The sequence below is a fragment of the Arachis ipaensis genome, chromosome B7 (genome assembly GCF_059453495.1).
Source record: "Arachis ipaensis isolate K30076 ecotype BB chromosome B7, ASM5945349v1, whole genome shotgun sequence".
In the NCBI taxonomy this organism is placed as follows: domain Eukaryota; kingdom Viridiplantae; phylum Streptophyta; class Magnoliopsida; order Fabales; family Fabaceae; genus Arachis; species Arachis ipaensis.
The window spans coordinates 111285883-111309787 of NC_142442.1; the positions used below are offsets into that span (position 1 = coordinate 111285883).

Genomic DNA, 23905 nt, shown 5'->3' on the forward strand with positions numbered 1-23905 from the left:
TTGATTGGAAAGAACATGCCAAGAACTAATTGCAACAAAATAAAAATAATAAAGAAAAAAAGAGCTGAGTTTGTCCGTTGGAATATGCCATACCAATGATGAATGGTGGAGAGGGGTTTTGTTTTTTTATTTAAGAGAGAGAGTGTGTGCTTGGAATTGCTTGGTTAAATGGTGATTTTGGAGTGTGGAAACTGGAAAGGTAGTTTTAGAAAGGTATCTGAAATGAGAATCAGTGGCGCTAGTAAAACTCTCGTGCCATTGCCAATTTTGCCATATGTACATACAATTACTTTGCGAAATGAAATATGAATTTCAGGAATCACAATTAATTCATGTGAGGTAGAAAGTGGAAACAAAACAAAAAAAGAAAATAAAAAGATGTAGCATAACATGATTATGATAATTGCTGTTTTCCTTTCTAACTGTAAAATAATGATGCAAGAGAAAGTTGAGGTGATGATGGATCTCATGTTTATGTTTGTTTTTTGGTATTTCATTTTCAATTCTAGTTTTTCTAGTGATATGATCTGGCTCTTGCTGGAACTCTCTTTGTCCCCATGCACACAGATTCCATCAACCCACCCATCCCCATTTCACTCCCTTTTTTTTAACTCTTTATTTTAATATTCTTAATTCTACCATCGTTCACTTTTTTTTTTGGTACGGTATCAATTCTGGTAGATCAAATATTATTTTACTATGAATGTGAGTTTTATTCGAGAGTTTGTTATTTATTAATTATTAGATAAAATTTAAATTTAAAACTTATTTAAACGGATTATTGCAGCCAAAATTGGCATATCATCCTTCATTTTACAATAATTATATGTTGCTATAAAAATATAAAATAAAATAAAAGGAAAATATAGAAAGCAACAATAGAGTGAGTACAAGATGTGGTGACTACCCTTGACGTGATTCCGTTTCTCTCTCTTTTCTCTTTTCTCTCTCTCTCTCTCTCTCACAGTCACATAGGTGAGAGAACTGTGAACTCAACACCATACAAAGCTAGAGTCTTTAACACTGTCTCTTCCGATTCAAACAAACAAAACCTCTTTTTTCTTCCTTTTTTTTCCCTTTCCATCTTTCTATCTATCTCTCTCTATCTGTTGGTGTAGTGGGACACTGCGTTTGATTAGAGATCTGTTTATTCAGGTAATTTAATTGGTTAGTGTCAAGTTGAAGGAGATGATTGGTTTTATGTTACTTTCACCAAAATTGGATTCAATTCAATTGAATTATTGATAGCTAGATAGATACTCAATCAACCTCACCCCTCTCGTAGTCTCAACTACCTGTACCTCTATTCATTGCTCTTCTCTAAGTTTTTTTTGCCCAATTTTTGTTTATTGTTTTTCCTTTTTTCTATCCCATGATTTTTGTTCCTTCCTTACTTAAGCAGGTTCTTCCCTTTGAAGTTCGCAATTTGAATTCCAGAGAAAGATGAAAGGTGCAGTACTGGTGGCTATTGCCGCTTCCATAGGCAATTTTCTTCAAGGATGGGATAATGCTACTATTGCTGGTAACACACTCAGATTCACTTCATTAGCATGCCCCTTTTGCCTGATCTGACATAATCAATCTTCAATTTCGGCTGATACTGTGTTATTGTTCCCTTTTATTATGTTTTAGGTGCCGTTGTTTACATTAAGAAAGACCTTGCTTTGCAAACAACTGTGGAAGGGCTTGTGGTGGCCATGTCCCTCATCGGAGCGACCGTGATCACGACGTGCTCCGGTCCCATCTCGGATTGGCTTGGGCGCAGGCCCATGTTGATAATCTCATCATTGCTCTATTTTTTGGGTAGTTTGGTGATGCTATGGTCCCCTAATGTGTATGTGTTGTGCCTGGCAAGGTTACTTGATGGGTTTGGGATTGGTCTTGCTGTTACTCTTGTTCCTGTTTATATATCTGAGACTGCCCCATCTGAGATTAGGGGATCCTTGAATACACTTCCCCAATTCAGTGGTTCTGGGGGCATGTTTCTGTCCTATTGTCTGGTTTTCTGGTTCTCATTCAGTGCCTCTCCTAACTGGAGAGTAATGCTTGGGATTCTTTCCATTCCTTCTCTTATTTATTTCCTGTTGACAATCCTTTTCTTGCCGGAGTCTCCCCGGTGGCTCGTCAGCAAAGGGAAGATGCTTGAGGCTAAAAAGGTTCTCCAAAGATTGCGCGGCAGGGAAGATGTGGCCGGTAACCCTGTCTTAAACCCATTTGAATTATGATTCTGCAGAGATCTTGATGGATTTGAATTGTGATAGCCTTGCAACAATTGTAGCAATGATTGTATTTCAAAAAATCAAAGGAAAATACAGCTGATGAGGCAACAATTGATGCCTCGATACGCCTAGCAATAACAATTTTAAACCATCTTGTTGAGTTTATGTAGGAATTGGACAAATGTTAACTGTTATAGGAGATAATAGATGAAATTTACTATGGACTTAATCCATTGAAATCTCAAGCTGTATGTTGAAATGATTAGGGGGCAGTTGTATCATATATATGCTTGCTTACTTGACTATGACATGCAAAGTGTGATTATTGTTATCCTGAAACACTCTGGGTTAGTAATACATGGATGCTCCAGTTTTTTCATTACAATACAACCTTCTTAATTGTCATAAATTTTGCTCTCATCGTATCTTGTAACTGCTTTATTGCGTGTAATTCATTTCATTGCATATTCTCTTACCTTTTTCATCTGTTACGATCAATCATTTTGTGAATTTGTTACTTTATACAGGTGAGATGGCATTGCTGGTTGAAGGTCTTGGGGTTGGAGGTGATACAACTATAGAAGAGTATATAATAGGCCCTGCAGATGAGGATGGAGAAGGTCAAATACAAACAGCAGAGAAAGACAAAGTTCGATTATACGGATCCCAAGCTGGCCTCTCGTGGTTAGCAAAACCTGTTACTGGACAGAGTTCTCTGGGTCTCGTGTCACGCCATGGAAGCATTGTCAACCAAAGCATGCCTCTCATGGACCCTGTTGTGACCCTATTTGGCAGCGTTCATGAGAAGCTCCCTGAACAAGGAAGCATGCGCAGCACCCTATTTCCACATTTTGGAAGCATGTTCAGCACAGCTGATCCTCATGCCAAAAATGAACAGTGGGACGAGGAGAGCCTACAAAGAGAAGGCGAGGAGTACGCATCAGAAGCGGGTGGAGACTCCGATGACAATCTGCAAAGTCCCTTGATCTCGCGTCAAACAACAAGCATCGAAAAGGAAATGCCACCTCCTCCTTCCCATGGCAGTATACTGAGCAGCATGAGACGTCACAGTAGTCTCATGCAAGGTGAACCAGTTGGTAGCACTGGTATTGGCGGTGGCTGGCAACTAGCATGGAAATGGAATGAGAAAGGTGAGGATGGGAAAAAGGAAGGAGGGTTTAAAAGGATTTACTTGCACCAGGAGACCGGTCCAGTCCCAACTAAAGGATCTGTTGTGTCGATTCCTGGCGAAGGTGACTTTGTCCAGGCTGCTGCATTGGTAAGCCAGCCTGCTCTTTACTCCAAGGAGCTTATTGGTGGGCAGCCAGTTGGCCCTGCAATGGTTCACCCATCTGAGACCGCGTCAAAGGGGCCAATTTGGAAAGCTCTTCTCGAACCAGGCGTTAAGCATGCATTGGTTGTTGGAATTGGAATACAACTACTTCAGCAGGTAATATGTGGTTCCTTTTATAGTTATCTTCTGCCTTTGCACGGTTAATAAGATAATGCTTTCTTGACATGGTATTTCATTCTAGGCTCTAGCACTTGAATGTACAATCGCTTGTGGACTGCTTGGTTTTGGCTTTAATAATTTACAAAAAGAAAACATCAAACATAATTTTTCGAAAGATGTTGACATTCAAGATTTCAGGATGTGCTGTGATAAAATAGTAGTAGAAACTTTAAGATCAGCATTCTTACCTAATCAGACAGTTTGAGGAGTGATTTAGAAATATGCTTTCTTGTATTCATTAGTAAGAGAAATATATATTGTTGTTGTTTGACCTTATTCTTCCTGTCTGGATTTCTAGTTTGCTATTCCAGCTTTCAGCATTAACTTGGTGGTCTATGTCTGTTATCAATAACTAACACCAACTTCTATATTGGATGTGCAGTTTTCTGGTATAAATGGTGTTCTATATTACACTCCTCAAATCCTTTCAGAGGCCGGCGTTGAAGTTCTCCTTGCCGATTTGGGCATCGGCTCAGAGTCTGCATCTTTCCTTATCAGTGCTTTAACAACCTTGTTGATGCTTCCGTGTATAGCCATAGCGATGAGGCTCATGGATGTTTCTGGCAGAAGGTATGTTTTCTCTAAATTAATGTCAATGTCTTTGAAAAAGCTACATGTTTAGTATCTTGTTTTGTTCAACTTGATTTGTTCTCATTACACAACCCCTAATATTGCAGGCAGCTGCTGCTCACTACAATTCCAGTGCTGATAGTGTCACTCATCATTTTGGTCATTGGGAGCGTCGTAAATTTTGGCAGTGTTGTCCATGCAGCAATCTCAACTGTATGCGTTGTTGTTTACTTCTGTTGCTTTGTGATGGCTTATGGACCGGTTCCAAACATCCTTTGCTCAGAGATCTTTCCGACAAGGGTGCGTGGGCTCTGCATTGCCATATGCGCTTTGGTGTTCTGGATCGGAGATATCATAGTGACATACACGCTCCCCGTGATGCTCAGTACTATAGGACTCAGTGGAATCTTTGGCATTTATGCGGTTGTGTGTTTGATCTCGTGGATATTTGTGTTTTTGAAGGTCCCTGAAACAAAGGGCATGCCCCTTGAAGTCATCACGGAATTCTTTGCTGTTGGTTCTAAGCAGGCTGTTGCTGCCAAGAATGAGTGACGGGATTCGTTGTATACATCTGCTATGTTTGTGGCAAAAGCCAAAATCTCTCATGTTTATAGATTTTGCTTGTCATTAAGTTTTTAATTGGAGGAGAATATGTTCTGGTTATCAAGCATATGGATGTATTTTTTCTTCTCTCGTATACTAAAATTTTGCATTTTATAGTGATAAAGCTTTTGATTTCAAGTCTGTGTGTTTATAATAAATTTATTCGAGAGGTGCACTGTGTCCAAGTGCATAATGCTGATCCCGAGTATTAAAAAGTAGGAGACTCATTAGTTTCCTTTTGTTTTTTTGGTCATTAAGACTCATTAGTTAAATTGCTATGTCTTGCTCTGTTGGCATCTTTTCCAATATTATTCCTCCATGGGTTTTGATCGGACTGTCCTAAAGGAACTTTATAAAAGAATCTGCCAATAAAATCTTTTTTGTTTTACAAAAATAAAACTTGGTAGTCTTGAATGTATTGAACTAAATACATTAAAATCTTTAATTTTCCCGAGTATTAACGAAATCTGTTATATATAAATAATAAAGTACCTTTGATCTTTTAGATAAAAATAATTTAAAGTGAAAAAATGAATAACATGATAGAGTAAAACACCATTAAATTTATAATTTTTATAATATGAATTCTATTATCTTAATTTAAGAATGATTAGACTACATTGAATTTTACAGCTCAATAGTCTTCTTCTACCCAGCTCATGTCTCAAATTAGGCCCTCTAATGACGAACTCAATTTCCAATTCCTACCTTTTTTTTTTTCGTTTTAAATCAAAGTAGCTTTATTTTATTTTATTTTTATTATGCTTAAATGTTCTTTGATTGAACATCACCCATTTTACAACATATGCGGTCTGCTTCCACTAACGCTAATTCCGTGTCAACAATGGAGTAAGTGCATTTATTCCCAACTTTCCAGGAATTCTCATGCTTAATCGAGTTAATTCGTTATTCTTAAATATGTTACAAACAGCGACAATTTTAATGCAAAGCCAAGTTACTAGGCACGAGAATTCGCATTAAAAACACTCAATGTTACACATGTTCTCATTCTTTCTAGTTTTTCCTCTCGGGTGTGTACGCATCAAGATATACGACGACAACACTGTAAAAATGGTCTTTCCCCCTTAGTCTCTCACAATTATCTGACGTAAAAGGTGAAACAGCAACAGCATAGCTCGACAATGTGCAGCAATTAAATTAATATTTACAGTGCTCATCTTTACAAATTCACAGTCACAAAGTACCTCGATGAATATTTGAATAGTGCAAAAATTTTGGCCACTTCCCATATATGTTGTCATGGAGATTCATAGCCCGCCAGAGAGAAAATTTAACTCGGAAAACAATGTAAGCAGAAGCTGTGTCCATCATTTAAAGACTCTAATCTTCTTGGGAAGATGATTTACCTTCCAAACTATTTAAGCCAATATCTGATTTGGAGGGCTTGGACTCAGGCACTTGATTGTTTACAGAGCTCTTCTCTGCATGGGAGTTGAATGGCCTCTCAAATTCTCTAGCAGTGGCGGGATCTATTACTACTTTCTTTAGTTTTTGCTCCTGCAAAATTCATGAACATAGATTTTATGTAGTGCACATGAGTTCGAAAATATAGAGTCAACCAAAAGCCAACTTCAGCATCATATTCAAAACACCAAAAATTAACATGTTCATTCATGCTGCTAAATAAACTAAACTTGGTTTGACTATTTGGCTCACGTATTCTTGTACCATGGTGTATTTGTACCCAGAACTAATTCTGATTAGATCAAACTAAATATCTAAAGATTCGAGAGTATCTATTTTTGCTCAGCTTCATATTTGGGTATATGACAGGATAAGAACATTGAAGAGTTGGCTACGCTAGCTGAAGATTTATGAGATTATATTAATATATTCAAGAGTAAATGGACAAAAGTACACATGAAAGGGTTTGGAGTGGACAAAAATACATACCAAAGTTCATAAATATCAAAGTATATTTGAAAGATTGATTTTGATGGACAAAATTACACCCCAGACATTCCAAACCCACTAATGGCATGATACTTTTGTCCATCGAAAACAATATTTCGAGAATACTTTGATACGTACTTTTGTCCACGCCAAACTCTATCATGGGTACTTTTGTTCATTTACTCTATATTCAATAAGGTGATTAAAGTTCCAAAATGCTACCAAGTACCACAAGGCTTACATTTTGTAGAGCTTCAAGCTTTCTTTGCAGCGCTTCATGCTCAGCCTGAATACGGAAAGGAACTCCATGCTTTTGATACACATTGTTTTGGGCTAGGTCCTCGTCAAGATCAGTGGCTGTGGTTGCAAAGGGATGATTTGCAGGAATCCACCTGATTGTATCAGGATCAGCATCTGGAGGAACAGTGTCTCCTTCCCTAAGGAACATGGTTGGTCGCTTCCACTGGTATGCGCGTGATCTCCTTCTCTGGTGGATGGCTTGTTGCTCTTCGGTGAGTGTAACAGGTGCTAAACGATAAACCTTGCCACACATTTCAACAGTCGAGTTGCTTTTACCAACCTTGACCATTGGATTATTGAACGGGTCTTCATACTTAAGAGGCCTAGAACTGAAAATACGCATGTAAAAAATGTCAATAATATAGGCAAAAGAAATTATCGGCATAATCAGACAAACCGTGTGCTATATAATGTTAGATGTTATTCATGTTGCTTTACCTAATAGCTTAAGCTTTTGTAAGAGTTGATTATAAACATTATAATAAAGAATAGACTATGGCTGCAAGAATAAGGAATTGAAATCTTGCCATTACGACACATTATCAAATCCCTAGGGTTGATCAATTTTGAGCATTCACCTAAAAAGCTTATGATTCTTGACACGAGGACAATATATTCAGTCTCACTACAACCTATTAACTAATCTAATTTCATAATCCAGAGTAAGAAGCTAGATAATTAATCAATTTTTAAAAATTGAAAAAAGTGATAAGGATAGACATCATACATGCCTCTTCTATCGGATCTGAGTTGGCCACGCCTGACAAGATCAGCTACGGAGCCAGGGCGGTGGTTTCTTTGGGAGAATACTCTCTCTGCAAATGCTCTCACTCCCAAAAACAAAACAAGAGCCACAACGCACATCCAAATCGGATACTTCATTCCACCGTCTCCATTAACCTGGTGGTCCAAATTTGCATTTTTTTTTCAATCTTTCAAAATATTAATAATAAATTGAAGTTATGAGCGGGGAAGGAAAGCTTACCAGAAAGGAAAGAGGAGGAGGCGGAGGATTGAGGATGGAAGTAAAGAGGTGATTGTGGAATTTTGCAACGGAATTAACGGAGTCTTGTCTGAGCTGGTTGCTGCGAGTGGTGATTAGGGAGCACCATTTGGAGATTCCGTTCCTAATTATACGAACACCACTGCCACCGCCACTGCCATGACTGTTGTTGCTGCTCCTACAGATGACGATGGAGGGCTACATACAATGTGTGAACAATTGATTACAACTCAATAAAACGAAATAACAGGGAAATGAAGTGAAGTGAAGTGAAGTAGGGTTTAGAAGAGAACTTACGGGAACAGAAAGAGTCCGAAACTGCAGTGTCCAAATTGAAGCCATGATATGAGATGTGATGTGCTCTAACCTCTCTGAACTCAGTGAATAAATCAATGGCGGCCAATTTCTGCTTCAATATCAAAGTTCCATTCCATTACATTACTCCCTCTTCGTGAAGCTCCAGCCACTAGGTAAAGTAAACTCGTAAAGCAACCGCCTCGCTGATTTTGATTATTATTGTTACTTTCTTTCTTCCTCTTAAAAAAAGATTAATGTCTAAAGCTGTCAAAAAATTCGCCTAAGCAAGGAAGCAGGAAAGGATCCGTGGCGCAATGGTAGCGCGTCTGACTCCAGATCACAAGGTTGCGTGTTCGATTCACGTCGGGTTCATCTTTTGCACAAATACTCAAATCTCTATCATACAACTTGATCTAAATTTAATTCTAAGCGGCCCCTTAAACACAACATAATGGTATGGGCATTTTTTTGGTTAGAATCGACTAGAATCGACAAGATTTAGTTTGAACCGGTCGTCGGGTTTAACTAAAACCGGTAAACTGGCAGATTTGATTTAACCCCGATCAATTCGAAATATTTATTTTTTTTTTCACGTGAAAAAAAAAAACTAATTTGAGCTGACAACTTGGACCTGCATTGATCTAAATTTAATTCTAAGCGACCCTTAAACATAACATAATGGTACGGGCATTTTTTTTGTTAGAATCGACAAGACTTAGTTTGAATCGGTTGGAAAATATTTTTTTCCTTCACGTGAAACGACGTCGTTTCGATTAAAAAAAAATAATTTGAGCCGAAAGAAACCCTAGCAGCTCGAAGCTTCCATCCCCTTTTCTTGTTATCCAAACCCATTCTCTTTCGGCCATGAGAGAGACCACCTGAGAGCTGAGAGTCTAAGACTGAGTGTGTGAGAGAGTGAGAGAGGCCTGTTCAGCCAACGCCACCTCACCCTGCTCGCAGTCTCGCAACCGCACCACCCACCACAGCGAGCGCCACCTCCATCGAAGTCGAACATTTGAAGTTTCAAACGTTGTCGGCTCCTATGTGTCCGTCGCCACCTGCTACTGCTACTGCTCGTCACCTCCGTTGTGTATTCAGTTGTCGTCGTCGCATTAATTTCTTCTCCGGTCTCCCTCTTTTCTGCCGGCGGTGCATCAGCGAGGTATGTATTTTTATTTTTTTAAGTTATTAAATTTTCAAATTTTTAATAATTTAGTACTTTAGTTAGAATTAATTGGTTAATGATGTTGATAATCTATGTTGATTTCTATTTGATTTCTGTTAGATTGTTGATTGTTCAATTTTTTGTAATATATTGTTGTTATATATGTTGATTATGTATGTTAATTTCTGTTGGAAAAAACTTTAATTCGTATTTGGAAATTGAGTTGGGGATGGAGGGGGGATGAGTTTTGATCCCTTTTTTGGTGTCCGCGATGGAGCCATGATTTATGTTTGATTTCTTTTTAGTTTGTTTTAACACCCCGTTACCCTAAACCTTACCTCTAACCGTAAAGCAAAGGATAAGAAAGTGCCACGACAGTTCTAAAGCTTATAATATATAATATATGTCCAAGAATTTATATAACTAGAAGCCCGATGAAGGAATAAAGCTGAAACATAAAACAGAATTACGAAACACAAAACGTTCACACACGATAACTAAACGCATAGGCACACGGACAGAACAAGACATAATATATATAAAACCTTGTAGATAGCTCCAGGATACACAAGGTAATAATTAAATTAACAAGATATATATATATATATATATATATACACACACCAAAAAGATAACTAGTCACAGCCTGCGGAGTTTAGGACAGCTAGTCAAACTGAAATACAAAAGAGTTTTAGAAGTTTAAAACAGCTTATACAACTTATCTCTCAAATCAAGCCTCTAAGGCGATAAAGTCTAAAATAAAAAGGTGAGAGAGAGTACTACAACAAATAATCAAGATACAAAGAGATAGCAAAAGATCCTCCGCTCTGTCACCATTCCGCAACTTACCGAAGTGGGTTACGACCTGCATATGAAAAACAACAACAGAATATGGTATGAGAACTGGAAGTTCTCAGTATGGTAACAGTGCCCAATAATGTAAGATATAAGATTTTGGGACGCTAGAGGCAATCCTAAAACTTCACATCGATACAGAATATTCAAGCTTAAAACAAAATAAATAACTTAAACAGTAAATAGGGTATTCTAACTTAAGAAATTTCTAACTAACATAGCACCGCTGTCCCACAGCCTTTGCCAGCCTAACCTCCATGCGATCCCATCGTCACTGCCTACCGAACCTCCTCAATTCCAGCAGAAACACAAGTAATGCAGACAAGTAAAGCACAGTAAAGTACATCTACAAAAAGTAGAACAATTAGCAAGTAAATATGTGGTTCATTTAGGCATAACAGAAATTAAGCAAAGCAAATAAACAGGTAGAAGATACATATGATGAATGCCTTTCCTATTGACTCATGATATCACTTGTTGGTCTATAAATATCAACCCGACACATCCTCCCGGATGTAGCCTTTCAGCCACGCCAGGGATATAGTCCCTGCACACTCATGCAACAGAGAAATCTGCCATGCCAGGGATATAGGCCTTGCACACTCATGTAGCAGAGAAGGTTATGCGAGCAGGATACCACCCCAGCCCTCACATCTCAACGTAAGCGAGATTAACCACCGTCCTTATGCTGATGCCACGACCTCGAATAGCGGGATTAACCAACCGTTCTTGCCAGGCATATAGCGTCTCAATAATATCAGTATACATCAATAGGTTTAAGTGATCATTCTTAGTACTCAATAATTTTCTCATTCATCTCCGAGTCCCCGACTCGTCATAACCATCATTTCATCCTTGATTTCACAAGTTTATCATCAACTTTTAAGTTCTCATAATCATCATCAATATAGTACTCCAACGGCTCACTCACAACTTTAGAAACCTAAGTCTCCATCTTCTAAACTCATATAGAATTTCACCAATTTAAGTCACTGACTCTTCTCTATTTGTCTTAAGACATAAATGCTAGATATTAGCCTTAAACAGTAATTAAAAAAAGTTTAGAAAGCTAGAAAACCCTTGAAACCAAAGAAAAACCATTTTTCTGCAAAACAGGGTCTGTGCATACGCACACCCTTGCCGTGCGTACGCACACGTTGAAAAAGAACGTGTCCGCGTACGTGGCACCCTGATTGCATACGCGAGTGTTCTAACCCGAATGGAATGCTCGCGTCGCGTGTACTAGGTTGCGTACACATGCTGTAATGAACTTAGAAAAATCTTAAAGCTGCAGAAATCAGATTTTTATACCAAACTTTAAACGCTCATAACTTCCTCTACAAAAATTTATTTTCCTCAAACTTTATATCATTTTAAAGCTCTTAAAATCATCTTTAATTTAAAATAAAAATCGTTCAATTTCAATGTCTAAGGCTCAAGTTATGATTCGCCAAAGTTTACCAAAAATCAAGTTTAACACAAAACATCAAAGTTCTCTAGTTTCCAAATTCCAAAACCAAACCAAACCAAAACATATCCAATTTCATCATATGATGAATGCCTTTCCTATTGACTCATGATATCACTTGTTGGTCTATAAATATCAACCCGACACATCCTCCCGGATGTAGCCTTTCAGCCACGCCAGGGATATAGTCCCTGCACACTCATGCAACAGAGAAATCTGCCATGCCAGGGATATAGGCCTTGCACACTCATGTAGCAGAGAAGGTTATGCGAGCAGGATACCACCCCAGCCCTCACATCTCAACGTAAGCGAGATTAACCACCGTCCTTATGCTGATGCCACGACCTCGAATAGCGGGATTAACCAACCGTTCTTGCCAGGCATATAGCGTCTCAATAATATCAGTATACATCAATAGGTTTAAGTGATCATTCTTAGTACTCAATAATTTTCTCATTCATCTCCGAGTCCCCGACTCGTCATAACCATCATTTCATCCTTGATTTCACAAGTTTATCATCAACTTTTAAGTTCTCATAATCATCATCAATATAGTACTCCAACGGCTCACTCACAACTTTAGAAACCTAAGTCTCCATCTTCTAAACTCATATAGAATTTCACCAATTTAAGTCACTGACTCTTCTCTATTTGTCTTAAGACATAAATGCTAGATATTAGCCTTAAACAGTAATTAAAAAAAGTTTAGAAAGCTAGAAAACCCTTGAAACCAAAGAAAAACCATTTTTCTGCAAAACAGGGTCTGTGCATACGCACACCCTTGCCGTGCGTACGCACACGTTGAAAAAGAACGTGTCCGCGTACGTGGCACCCTGATTGCATACGCGAGTGTTCTAACCCGAATGGAATGCTCGCGTCGCGTGTACTAGGTTGCGTACACATGCTGTAATGAACTTAGAAAAATCTTAAAGCTGCAGAAATCAGATTTTTATACCAAACTTTAAACGCTCATAACTTCCTCTACAAAAATTTATTTTCCTCAAACTTTATATCATTTTAAAGCTCTTAAAATCATCTTTAATTTAAAATAAAAATCGTTCAATTTCAATGTCTAAGGCTCAAGTTATGATTCGCTAAAGTTTACCAAAAATCAAGTTTAACACAAAACATCAAAGTTCTCTAGTTTCCAAATTCCAAAACCAAACCAAACCAAAACATATCCAATTTCATCATAAAACACTACCACATTCTACATTTTACCATTCCATTACACTTCAATAAACTCAACCTCTATTTCACTCAATCTTTCCACCATAATTCAATAAAAATCAATAATCTTCCAAATCAAGATATCGATATCAACAATTTTGCACAATTCAACCAATCATAAACATCATTCATCCCATCTCATCTTCAATCCTCGCAATTATCATTATTCAACCCCAGTATCAATACTCAACATCATTCATTAACAACAACACCATAATTTCATCAAAATCATCATACACCATCAATCCAACAATTATCAACAACCATTTCAATCCAGAAATATTACATATTACATATTACATATTACATAGAGAAAATTGAAACCATACCTTGGTCGATTTCCAAAATGCACCAAACACCAAAAATGAAGCCACCAAGCTCGATCCAAAAGCCTCAAACCAACTCCAATAAACACCAAAACTCAATCTAACATTATACAACATACCGACATCAAATCGAAGGTTCACAAAATAACTAAACACAAGGGTTTGAAGAGACTTACCTTATCCAACAATATTAGGAGAAAGTCCAACAATATTCCAATGCTAGATCACCCATAAACAACCAAAATCACAAAATCTACTCAAAAACCAAACGTAAAATGCAAAATTACTTAGGGCAGAAAACTGGAGTAGGAGATGCGAGTTCTTACCAGCAAAGCTTAGTTAGAAATGACGGGCTCGGTGAGAGCTTTGCGTGACCGTAAACGGCTTGTCAAACAGAGCTCTGTAACTCAAGTTATGGCCAAATGAAGGAGGAGTTAATAGTGAAATCTCATTCTCTCTTCCTCTCTTCACTTCAGTGCCCCCTTTCTTTGTTTCTAGGGTAAAATGAGCTGAATTCTCATTAATTGGCATTCATATATGTTGGCCCAACTTGGGCCCGGTCCAACCCGTTAGCATTTTAGATCCGTTTGGTCCACTTTGGGCCAAAATCTTTAAAATTAGTGCTCGGTTTTTAATTCTAAATTATTTTTATTCTTTCAAAACAATAAATTCAATTTTTAAAATCTTATTTTTCTCAATACGCGGTTATGGTCAGACTATAGTAGGTACTATCGGCTTAAGTGTCGGTACGCATTTTTACAAAAATTCTCCGTAAAAGATACATTTTCCCACTTAGAAAAATTCATTGAATTCAAATTTCATCTTTTTATTTTCAAAATATCATTTCTATATTTTTGAACCTATTCCGGGTAGGGGTGTGCATGGCTCAGCCCGGCCCGAAGACTCGGCCCGGTCCCGAACACTTTAGGGGCTAATTTGGTGTGATTTCACCGGGTCTAGGGCCGGGTAAGGGTCTCAAAAATAGACCCGGTCATTATTTTGGGTCGGGTCTGGGCCATGGCTCGGGTCACCCGAACTCGACCCGGTGGCCCGGTCATCATACACAATTAATATTTTGTGTTATTAGTGATGGATGATAGCTATTCTTATGTGAAATTTAAGTATTGTAAACCTTAATGTTTGTTTTATTAGTTATTATAAGACTATATGTTAATGTTTTATGTTTAAAATGTATAAGATTTTAGACAAATGCATAATATTATATTATTTGTATTGATTTAAATATTTGGTGTTATTAGACAATATTAGTATTGATTATGGATATGCTTTAATTTTAGAGAAGAGTTGGTTCTTGTTATATTTTTCTAAATGAATTTTACCATGTCAAATAATGGTTGGAGTCTTGAAAATTTGGATATTTTCACATGCTAGCTTATAAGAAAGTATCAAGGTAATGTAATGTTAAGGGCCCGGTTTTCACCCGGTTTTTACCCGGTATAATCGTGGCTCGAAAGTATATAGGTTTCATCGGGTCTAAGGCCGGGTTCAGGTCTAATAAATAGGCCCGGTGTATATTTCGGGTCGGGTCTGGGTCACATCAAACCCGGTTTCACCCGACCCATGAACACTCCTAATTCTGGGCAGTTAAATTATTATTTTATTAAAGCATTTATTTCGGTTCTTACATTGATTATCTATTGTTGTTAGATTGTTGATTGTTGATTATCTGTTATATATGTTGGTTGCTGTTGTATATTATTCTTAGTAAGTTAGTAGATTATTGTTGTATATTATTCCTGTAGATTAGTCACTTAGTTCTGGTTGATTAGGAATTTAGGATGGCTTTATCAAATGCACCATCAGAAACACCAACTTTCCAAGAACAAGGATCAACTCTTGATGCAACAATTAGAACCCAAAAGAATAGTAATAGAGGAAAAATTGATCCTGTATGCGGCCATTATAAACAAGTTATGGATAAAGGAAAACCAGTTCTGTTATGTATTTATTGCGAGAAGCTTATTAGGGGTAGAGGAATTAACCGGGTTAAGCATCATTTGGCTGGAAAAGGCGGAGATATTGAGGCATGTCGAAAGGTGCCAACTGTAGTGAGACACCAATTCAACCAAAATAATGAAGATCTTCGAACCAAGAAAAGAAAAACTCAAGAAGAATATGCAGAAATTTATAATTCTTGTGATGAAGTTGAAAGAGAATTTGATGAGATTGAACGTAATAATATGTGACAATAATAAAAATCAAGGCTTCCAGCACCTAGCTCTAGAAAAGGAAAACAACTCAAGGGATTACAATCTTTTTTTTCCATTAGCAGCAACACCTGGAGCTCAACCAATTATCAAAAGAGTTCTCCAAAGCAAAGAAATTGTGAAGAAGTGTGATATTGCTATTGTGAGATGGATGATGGATGCCTCTGTGCCATTTAATGCGGTTAATTTAGCTTATTATCAGTCGATGATCGATGCTATTGCAAACATGGGTGCAGGATATAAAGGGCCAAATTATGGAAGAGTTCACGGATATTTGTTGAGTAAATTGGTTGAAGATGTAAAGAAAATGATTGAAGATTATCGTAAAATTTGGAAACAAACTGGATGTACTATCATGGTCGATGGATGGACTGATCGTTGTAGGCATACCTTAATTAATTTCTTGATTTATTGCCCTAAAGGAACTATTTTTCTAAAGTTAGTTGATACTTCTCATGTCTCAAAAACTGCTGATACTTTGTTTAAGTTGCTTAGGGATGTTGTATTATTTGTTGGTCCTGAGAATGTTATACATGTAGTGACGGATAATGCTACAAATTACGTTGCTACTGGAAGGTTGCTGGAATCGAAGTTAATTGATACTATAGGAACCGAATGAGAAAGCAAAGTTATGATCCAATTTGTCTTGATGCATTTGAGGATCATTCGAAATAGATAATGGAAGATTCACCATCATTTTTAACTCCTGAAGAAGTTGATACTTTACGGAATGATCTTGCAAATATGTCTCTTCAATCAACTTTAGATGATTTGGGTATGTTTTTGTTAGGGATGATTTTGTAATGCTTTAACCAAATGTTTTGCCTTATTATTGATTATGATTTGTGAAACATTATTGAAATGCTAGATCAATTGAATTTGGAAGATGATCAAGATGGTGATGAAACTAATAATAATTCTGTGGAAAATACAAATCAGAATGAAACCAATCAGGATGTAGCTCCAGATTTGTCAGATGAAGAAAGATATCCAAACTTTGAAATTACTCCTTGGATATAATCCATGGATTATTATTTTCATTGTGTTAAATTGAGATATGTTTGGGATTTGAGAGTCAATGTTTAGGATTTGAGATTTAATGTTTTAGGATTTAAGACTTAATATTTTTATTTTCATGTTACTTATTTTTAAGATTTGAGACTTAATGTTTATTAAAATGTTATTGGAGATATGTTTTTTAAATTTTAATTTTTAAGTTTTTAGCTATTTTATATGTTTTACTTATGTGGGACTGGGTTAACTGGTTGAACCAATGATCCACCGGTTGAACCAGTGATCCAGTAGATTGACCGGTTCGATCACCGGTTCGGTTTTGATAACTATGCCCTAAAGATTTTAAAAGCACACATTTTAGTCTAAAAGAAAAATACCCATATCAAATTTCACCATTTTTTTCTGTCAGACATAACAGTCCCCTGTCGATTTTTCGACGTGACTTACTAATGGAGAAGGCTGAGTTAGCATATAACCTCGCACACGAGGCAGTTGAATGTCCACATGTGCGAGAAGGACAAAACAATTCCTGGCCTAAACACAATATAATGGTACGGATATCTTTTTGGTTCAATCCGTCTCAAAGTTAATTATTTTTTGAGTAATTATCCAAATCACCCTAAAGTTTTTAAAAGCACACATTTTAGTCTAGAAAAAAATACCCATATCAATTTTAAACATTTTTTTCTGTCAGACATAACAGTTCCTTGTTAATTTTTCGGCGTGACTTACTAACAGAGAATGCTGAGTTAGCACGTAACCTCGCACATGTGGCAATTGAATGTCCACATGTGCGAGAAGGACAAAACAATTCCTGGCCTAAAAATCCAAATCTCCGTCGTTTTAATAAAAGTCCTCAGAACAGGTCTACCTCTAGACCCGACGCCACTACCAGACCTCGAACCATCGCCGCCACTGTTCCCCTGGCGACTCTAATTCTCATGATCAGGGTCATCGGTAGAAAATTCATACCGGCAAACTGGGTAAACAACAATAGTAGTCTTGGTCAAATCAGTGATATTTTGATTGCCCCTGTTCTTTTCTTCATCATCTTCAACCACCTCAACTTCCTTCTTTCTGCGTAAAGAAACTACAGAAGCCCTTTTCCTCGTAGCAGAAGTGACTAAAACATTGGCATATTTTTTCTCTTGCTCAGATGCTACCACTCTGTCACTATTTCCTGCTCTTCTAGTCCAACGCTGAGGCCTTTGCGAAGATACCACATTTGAGCTTTGTGGTTCTTCTCGAACAAGTTTCTTTCGGGTTGCGGTTCTAGAAGCCACACCATAATTTGGTGTTTCAGCTTCAATTGGATTCAAAAACTCATCCAATTCTTTACCATGAACTGAATCGGGGAAAAGAAATTCATTTCACAAAAAATAATCAAATGAAATTTTGGTTGATTGTTCACTCTTTACATATTCACAAAAGGGCATTTTGGCATGAAAAAAAAGATCAAAATTGAACAGAATAACAATAAAATTTTGCAATGACAAATAATTGAGATGATCTAACAAAAATGAAAGAATGGAGTACGAAGAAAAGAGTAGAATCGTTACACAGGGAAGTGTCGAGAGAGCGTCATCCATGGCGACATTGGTGATGTTGGCGAGAATATTCTTTTTGCAGAGGGTTTGAAGCTCCTTCCTTGAGAGGCTATGGAAGTCTATGATCGAGTGAAAGAGAAAACAAAACAAGATGTTTTGGATTTAGAAAGAGAGAGAGATTGACTAGAATGTGAAAATCAACAAGTGAATAGTGATAGTGTTGCAGATTGGAGGTGGTTCTAGAGAAACATAAAAGGTTCATACATATTAGATCAAATGAATTCGGGTCTTTGTGTGGATCCAGAGGAACTGGAGAAGATACGAGGGTTTTGGAGGTCGATGGTGGTGGAGGAGGGGGCGGAAGAGGATAACAGGAAAGGGAGGAAGGACAAAGGATGGAAGGGGAGTTGAGCATCGGAGGAATCGAGGCCGAAACTAAAGGAAATGTTTTCGTTAGGGTTAGGGAAGTAGTTTTGGATTTTTAGGCTAGGGACTGTTTGTCTTTCTCGCACACGTGGATACTTAACTATTACGTGTGCGAATTTACGTGCCAACTCAGCATTCTTCGTTAGTGAGTCACGCCAAAAAATTGACGGAGGATTGATATGTCTGACGAAAAAAATATTGGGGATTGATATGTGTATTAATTTTTCTTGGGAACTAAAATGTTCGCTTTTAAAATCTTTGGGAGATTTGGATAATTACTCTTATTTTTTTATATTATATGATATTATTTTAACCAACTTAAATTGATATAGTGGTTAGTTTACTAATTCGCTTAAATAAATGTCGGAGGTTCGAATCTCACATTGTGCATGCAACAACCTATTAATTAGTGACAAACCCTGAATGGAGTTGGATTGAAAGATATCGTGAAAACAAAAAAAATGATATTATTTTTGTTTTAAAATAATTCATAAATATTATAAAATATTTATTAAATTTAATCTTTAAACATCATAGTTCATTAATTTTTATATAACATTTATAGAAGAAAAGTTCTGTAGTACGGATGGCAAAGAATTTTTTTTATTTAAATAAAAACTTCATTATTTACTAGTTTAAATGCAAATATAGAAATATACTGTTTTGTGTATTTAATGGTATTTTTTGTAGTAAAGGAAAATAAACATTTTCACACACTTAGACTTTGAAAAACGAAGCAAAATTATCAACCATTTCATGTTCCATGATAATGAAAAACGAGGAAGAAAAGTTTCTCTCATTTTTGTTGATCATGCTACCAAAAACGGTAGGTGTAGCTTATTGTGCCTAATACTCGATATTAGAGCTTCTATTTTAAAATTAGACCAAAAAAATTATTTATATTTGGCCTATGAACAAAGTTAATTTGCCATCATCATATGAGAACCTTGCTTGTATGTTAAGATATAAGATTCAATTAAGTATAGAACAATATTAGAAAAGACAAAATCTATGTAGTAGATGTTCAAGAACATAAAAATTAGGGCAAAATACGTAAAGAAACTAAACTCTAAATAATATTACATGAATGTTCTAAAATAAATAACGTTACATAAAAGTTTTCATTTATATTTTTATATAAATCGAATTTATTGAATTTGAATTAGCTTTTCTACTACTAAATCGAATTAGATTGATGTGAATTAGTAGGGTTTCATGTAAATCGAAGTTATTAGTTTCGATTTACCAAGGAATAAAATTTGAAATGCTACCCATAATTTGATAACTCTAGTAAATCGATACAAATAGTTTTGATTTAGCCCATGATTTTATCACTTCTAATAAATCAAATGGAGTGAATTCGAATTACAAATTCATAGTAAATCGAATGGGTTAAATTCGATTTATGACTGTAACATACTATAGTAGTAAATTGACTCCAATAGATTCAATTTAGCAAAGATATTCATATATATAGAAATTGAATTCACTTGTTTTGAATTACGTTTCACCAAACTCAACCCCCCCTCCCACATAAAATCCAAAGGAACTCATCAGGAGATCTATACTACAAGATTCAAACAACAAAAATGAAAGACGACCCAAATCGAATCTTTCGGTTGGATGGAATTGCCCATATTGCTGGTAGCGTCTATGAAGAGGTCAGTGAATGAAATTTAATTTATTTTCTTTAAGAAATAAAGTCTTATTAGTGATATTAAATCACTTAGAACTTGATTAGACACGTTATTAGAAATTTTAAACTTTAAATAGTAGTTAGAGTATTGATTTAGGGGTAGTAATTTATTAGAACATTGAAATCACAAATGCATATTGGATGAGAGATAACTAAGTGTTAGTTAGAGTAGTGATAACAGGTTTGGTTAGAATTTGTAAGTTTTAAATCTTAGAAGTTTAACAAGGTTAAAAATTTTGTTGGAGTTTAATTTAATTTAATTTAATTTAGGTTTCAAATTTTAGATTGACTAGGTAGTAAAAGATTAGCAAAGATTTAATATGATTTAATTTACTTAAAAAATTTAATTCTTAAATGTTTGATTAACGAAGTACAACAGGTTTAGTTATAGTTTAGGGTTTAGGCGTTTAGCTTTACAGCCTAAATATTAGATTAACTATGTTCTGTTAAAATTTAATTTAATTTAGATTAATTTGGTTAAATTTAATTTGACTTAATTCTTTAATGTTAGATTATCTATGTTCAGGTTTGTAATATCTGTTACATTAAAGTATATTTTAATTAGAATTATTCGTTTAGGTGATTTTTGTTTTCTAAATTGTTATAGTTCTTAGAGAATTTTTTCATCGTCATGTAGCCCACCAATGTATCACTAGCATGAGAAGGTAGCATGGTATGCTCCTAGAGGAGAGGATCATGCAGTATCTATAGATGGCCAGTTTAGCCCATCTTGCTAGGCTTAACGACCACTGGTTTATGTTGGATGAGCTGCTGGTCAGTGCATTTGTCGAGCAATATCGTCCTGAGACCCATACATTCCACATGCCAGTCGGAGAGTGCATGATTACGCTATAGGATGTTGCGTATCAATTAGGCATCCCCATCGACGGACAGTACGTCAGTGGATATTTGACGGACTATGAGCGGTACATTAACGGCGACCAACCTGCATGGGATTGGTTCGTGGAGTTATTGGGTATGTTGCCTCCGGCGGACTGCATCGACAAGTTCATTGTGAATTGCACTTGGATGCAGGAGACATTCAGTGACTTTTCCTAGGACGAAAACGAGGATACAGTCAGGAGGTACGCGAGAGTGTACATTATGATGCTACTATTGATGCAGCTCTTTGGTGACAAGTCTGGTACACGCATACATATTAGGTGGCTATCGTACATAGCGTGATTAGAGGACTTGGGCAGATACAACTATTGATCTGCCACTCTATCGTGATTATACCGGTGCTTGTGCCGTGTGGCCAATGCGAATGTGGTTAAGTTGGCCGGTCCATTGTAGCTCCTCCAGTCATGGATCTTCTGGCAGTTCTCAAGTTTTAGGCCCAACGGATTTGATGCGTTTCATTGGCCGTTGGCGATGAGGTACTTTATGTTTATAGTTGTTATGTTTAGTAATTTATATTAAAGATTATTGCCATTATTTATAACATGTATTGGGTGTTACGTGGTCTGGTTATCAACTAACATTGAGCGAGAAGGGGCCTAGAGTCGTGCAGTGGAGGCTTAGGATAGATTTACTCTGGGCAAAGGATGTGAGTATTTTTGTTGCAATGTGCCTAATACAGAATGCACGATAAGTAGCTAGTGGAACCCATCCATCATCAGGTGCCTCCAAGGCGGTCTTGATGCTATTGTGCCTATCTGATATCACGAGAATGCTGGGCTGAGGAGTCACATGTTGCCATAAATGAGATAGAAAAATAATTATGACTTCGCATGTTCACCCTCCGCTAGGACAAAAGCAATGGGAACGATATTAGAATTCCCATCCTGAGCAATCACAACCAAAAAAGTTCTCCCATATTTGCCATACAAGTGGGTTCCGTCAATACTGACCAACGGCTTACAACACTTGAATGCCTCAATGCATGGTGGGAACGACCAAAAAAGTCGGTGGAAAAATGCTGATGACCCATTAACCTAGCCTCTAACTCACACAGGAGTCGTCTTCAGAGCTGCAATTCTACCTGGCATCGTTATCTGCACACCAAGTACCTACCTTGGCTACTCATTATTATAGGCCTCCTCTTAATCCCTATATATTTGCGTGACGGCCTTCTGCTTAGCCAACTAAACCCTCCTATGTGTAGGTCTAAACCTAAAATGTGCCTCCGTTGCATTCCGCAGTACCTTGATGGACACAGTCGCATCAGCTTTGATCATAAGAAGGATGAAAGTAGATATCACATGATAGTCTAGCTTCCTATGATCACTGGAGATCGAGGTGGCTAAACATGTATGAGGTCTGTTATATCGTCTGACCTCCCAGATACCCTTCCGTTGCCGTAGAGTGATCCGAATCAACCATCTATAGCTGTTTTCGAACTCTTTACACTTTCTGTAGTACTTGGCATGGTCCCATTCTAGTACTTTGTACTCAACCCCACGGCGGATGCTGTAAGTCTTTACACACAAGATGACTTCCTCTTTATTCTAAAACTGATGACCGACTTGAAACCTAGCTAGACCTGCGGTGTCATGTGAATCTCTGGCCTCAAAATTGGATTCTACATCCGAAAGCCCATGCTATCTCATGGCATCTAAGTCTAGAGTCAAAATGTGCGGTGGGAACTATTGAGTTCTCGAGCTCGATGCTCCACCAGCCCCAACATAAATACCCTTCCCGATGTCATCATCGCTGTCATTGGCAATCATGGTGGGCTTGATTTCATCGTCATCCCCTAGTAAGTATTCCACCTCATTTGGTTCTCCAACCTTCCTAGAAATCGGGATCATAATAGAAATATTCATGTTAGCACCTATTTTCACAATCTTATCGCGACGTAGATCAACTATTGAAAACGAAGATACCACTAAATCTCACGTAGATGCCATTACATGCATAGATGAAGACACAACAACAGGGATTGAATTGGAGGCTGCTGCCATTGGTACTGAGCTAGAGAGCACATCCACAAGCTTGGCCAATAGCTCAGAAATTCTCACCTCGGGAAATTTGCGATGACAATGAAATAAAACTTACAGATCCTCGTCACTGTCTATCACAAACGAGTCGAATTTCACCCCATCGCGAACAACAGAAATCAAAATTCAATAATATAACTTCTCTATTCATTTCATTCTATGGAGTCCCAATTTCTCTACTATGGTATTCTGAAAATCAACAAGGCTCATAGAAGGTCTGATAAAGACACTCAACGGATCCTTATCAGTAAATTTTATACCCTCTCGTATTTTTTTCTTAATCGTGTCTTTGTAGTGCACAAGAACTAGAAAATTCTCTTCACTAGCCATTATGAATTTACCTCTATTCAACACTCCACATTATGATCCTATTTATATAGCTCAAGTTCCTTAAGTAAATCAAATTAAATCAATTCAATTTAAGTACATGCATTGCTTTGCTGGTAAATCAAATCTATTAACTTCGATTTACCATTGTATACTATTACATGTAAATCGAATCATATTGATTCGAAATACATGCATTAAGGGTCTCCCACGTAAATCAAATCAATAATATTCGAATTATAAGCATACAACGTAAATCGAA

General features: G+C 36.9%; 3 protein-coding genes and 1 non-coding gene across 6 annotated transcripts; 3 read left to right on the forward strand and 1 right to left on the reverse strand.

Moving 5' to 3' along the window:
- Window positions 1–858: 858 nt before the first annotated feature.
- LOC107609587 (monosaccharide-sensing protein 2) lies at window positions 859–5043 on the forward strand. 3 transcript variants are annotated; one of them, XM_016311588.3, is made up of 6 exons: window positions 859–1155; window positions 1403–1522; window positions 1633–2193; window positions 2747–3669; window positions 4115–4302; window positions 4410–5043. In XM_016311588.3, the coding sequence occupies exons 2-6, from the start codon at window positions 1444–1446 to the stop codon at window positions 4852–4854; spliced, it is 2196 nt and encodes a 731-aa protein (XP_016167074.1). In that variant the 5' UTR covers window positions 859–1155; window positions 1403–1443; the 3' UTR covers window positions 4855–5043. The 3 variants fall into 3 exon arrangements, with proteins under 3 accessions (XP_016167074.1, XP_016167075.1, XP_088349839.1); XM_016311589.3 differs by having other exon boundaries at window positions 875–1155; window positions 1400–1522; XM_088493713.1 differs by lacking the exon at window positions 859–1155 and adding an exon at window positions 1182–1297.
- A 926-nt stretch (window positions 5044–5969) lies between these two features.
- LOC107609588 (protein MULTIPLE CHLOROPLAST DIVISION SITE 1) lies at window positions 5970–8648 on the reverse strand. The gene is made up of 5 exons (XM_016311590.3): window positions 8420–8648; window positions 8105–8320; window positions 7847–8019; window positions 7061–7448; window positions 5970–6423 (listed from the first exon to the last, which is right to left on the reverse strand). The coding sequence occupies exons 1-5, from the start codon at window positions 8462–8464 to the stop codon at window positions 6247–6249; spliced, it is 999 nt and encodes a 332-aa protein (XP_016167076.1). The 5' UTR covers window positions 8465–8648; the 3' UTR covers window positions 5970–6246.
- Window positions 8649–8719: 71 nt separating this feature from the next.
- Window positions 8720–8791, forward strand: TRNAW-CCA (transfer RNA tryptophan (anticodon CCA)). The gene has a single exon. It is a non-coding gene; the product is annotated as a tRNA-Trp (tRNA).
- Window positions 8792–15262: 6471 nt separating this feature from the next.
- LOC107607456 (uncharacterized) lies at window positions 15263–16310 on the forward strand. Its single transcript, XM_016309411.1, has 2 exons — window positions 15263–15656; window positions 15757–16310. Exons 1-2 carry the CDS (start codon window positions 15263–15265, stop codon window positions 16308–16310), a joined length of 948 nt encoding a protein of 315 aa, XP_016164897.1.
- Window positions 16311–23905: the final 7595 nt, after the last annotated feature.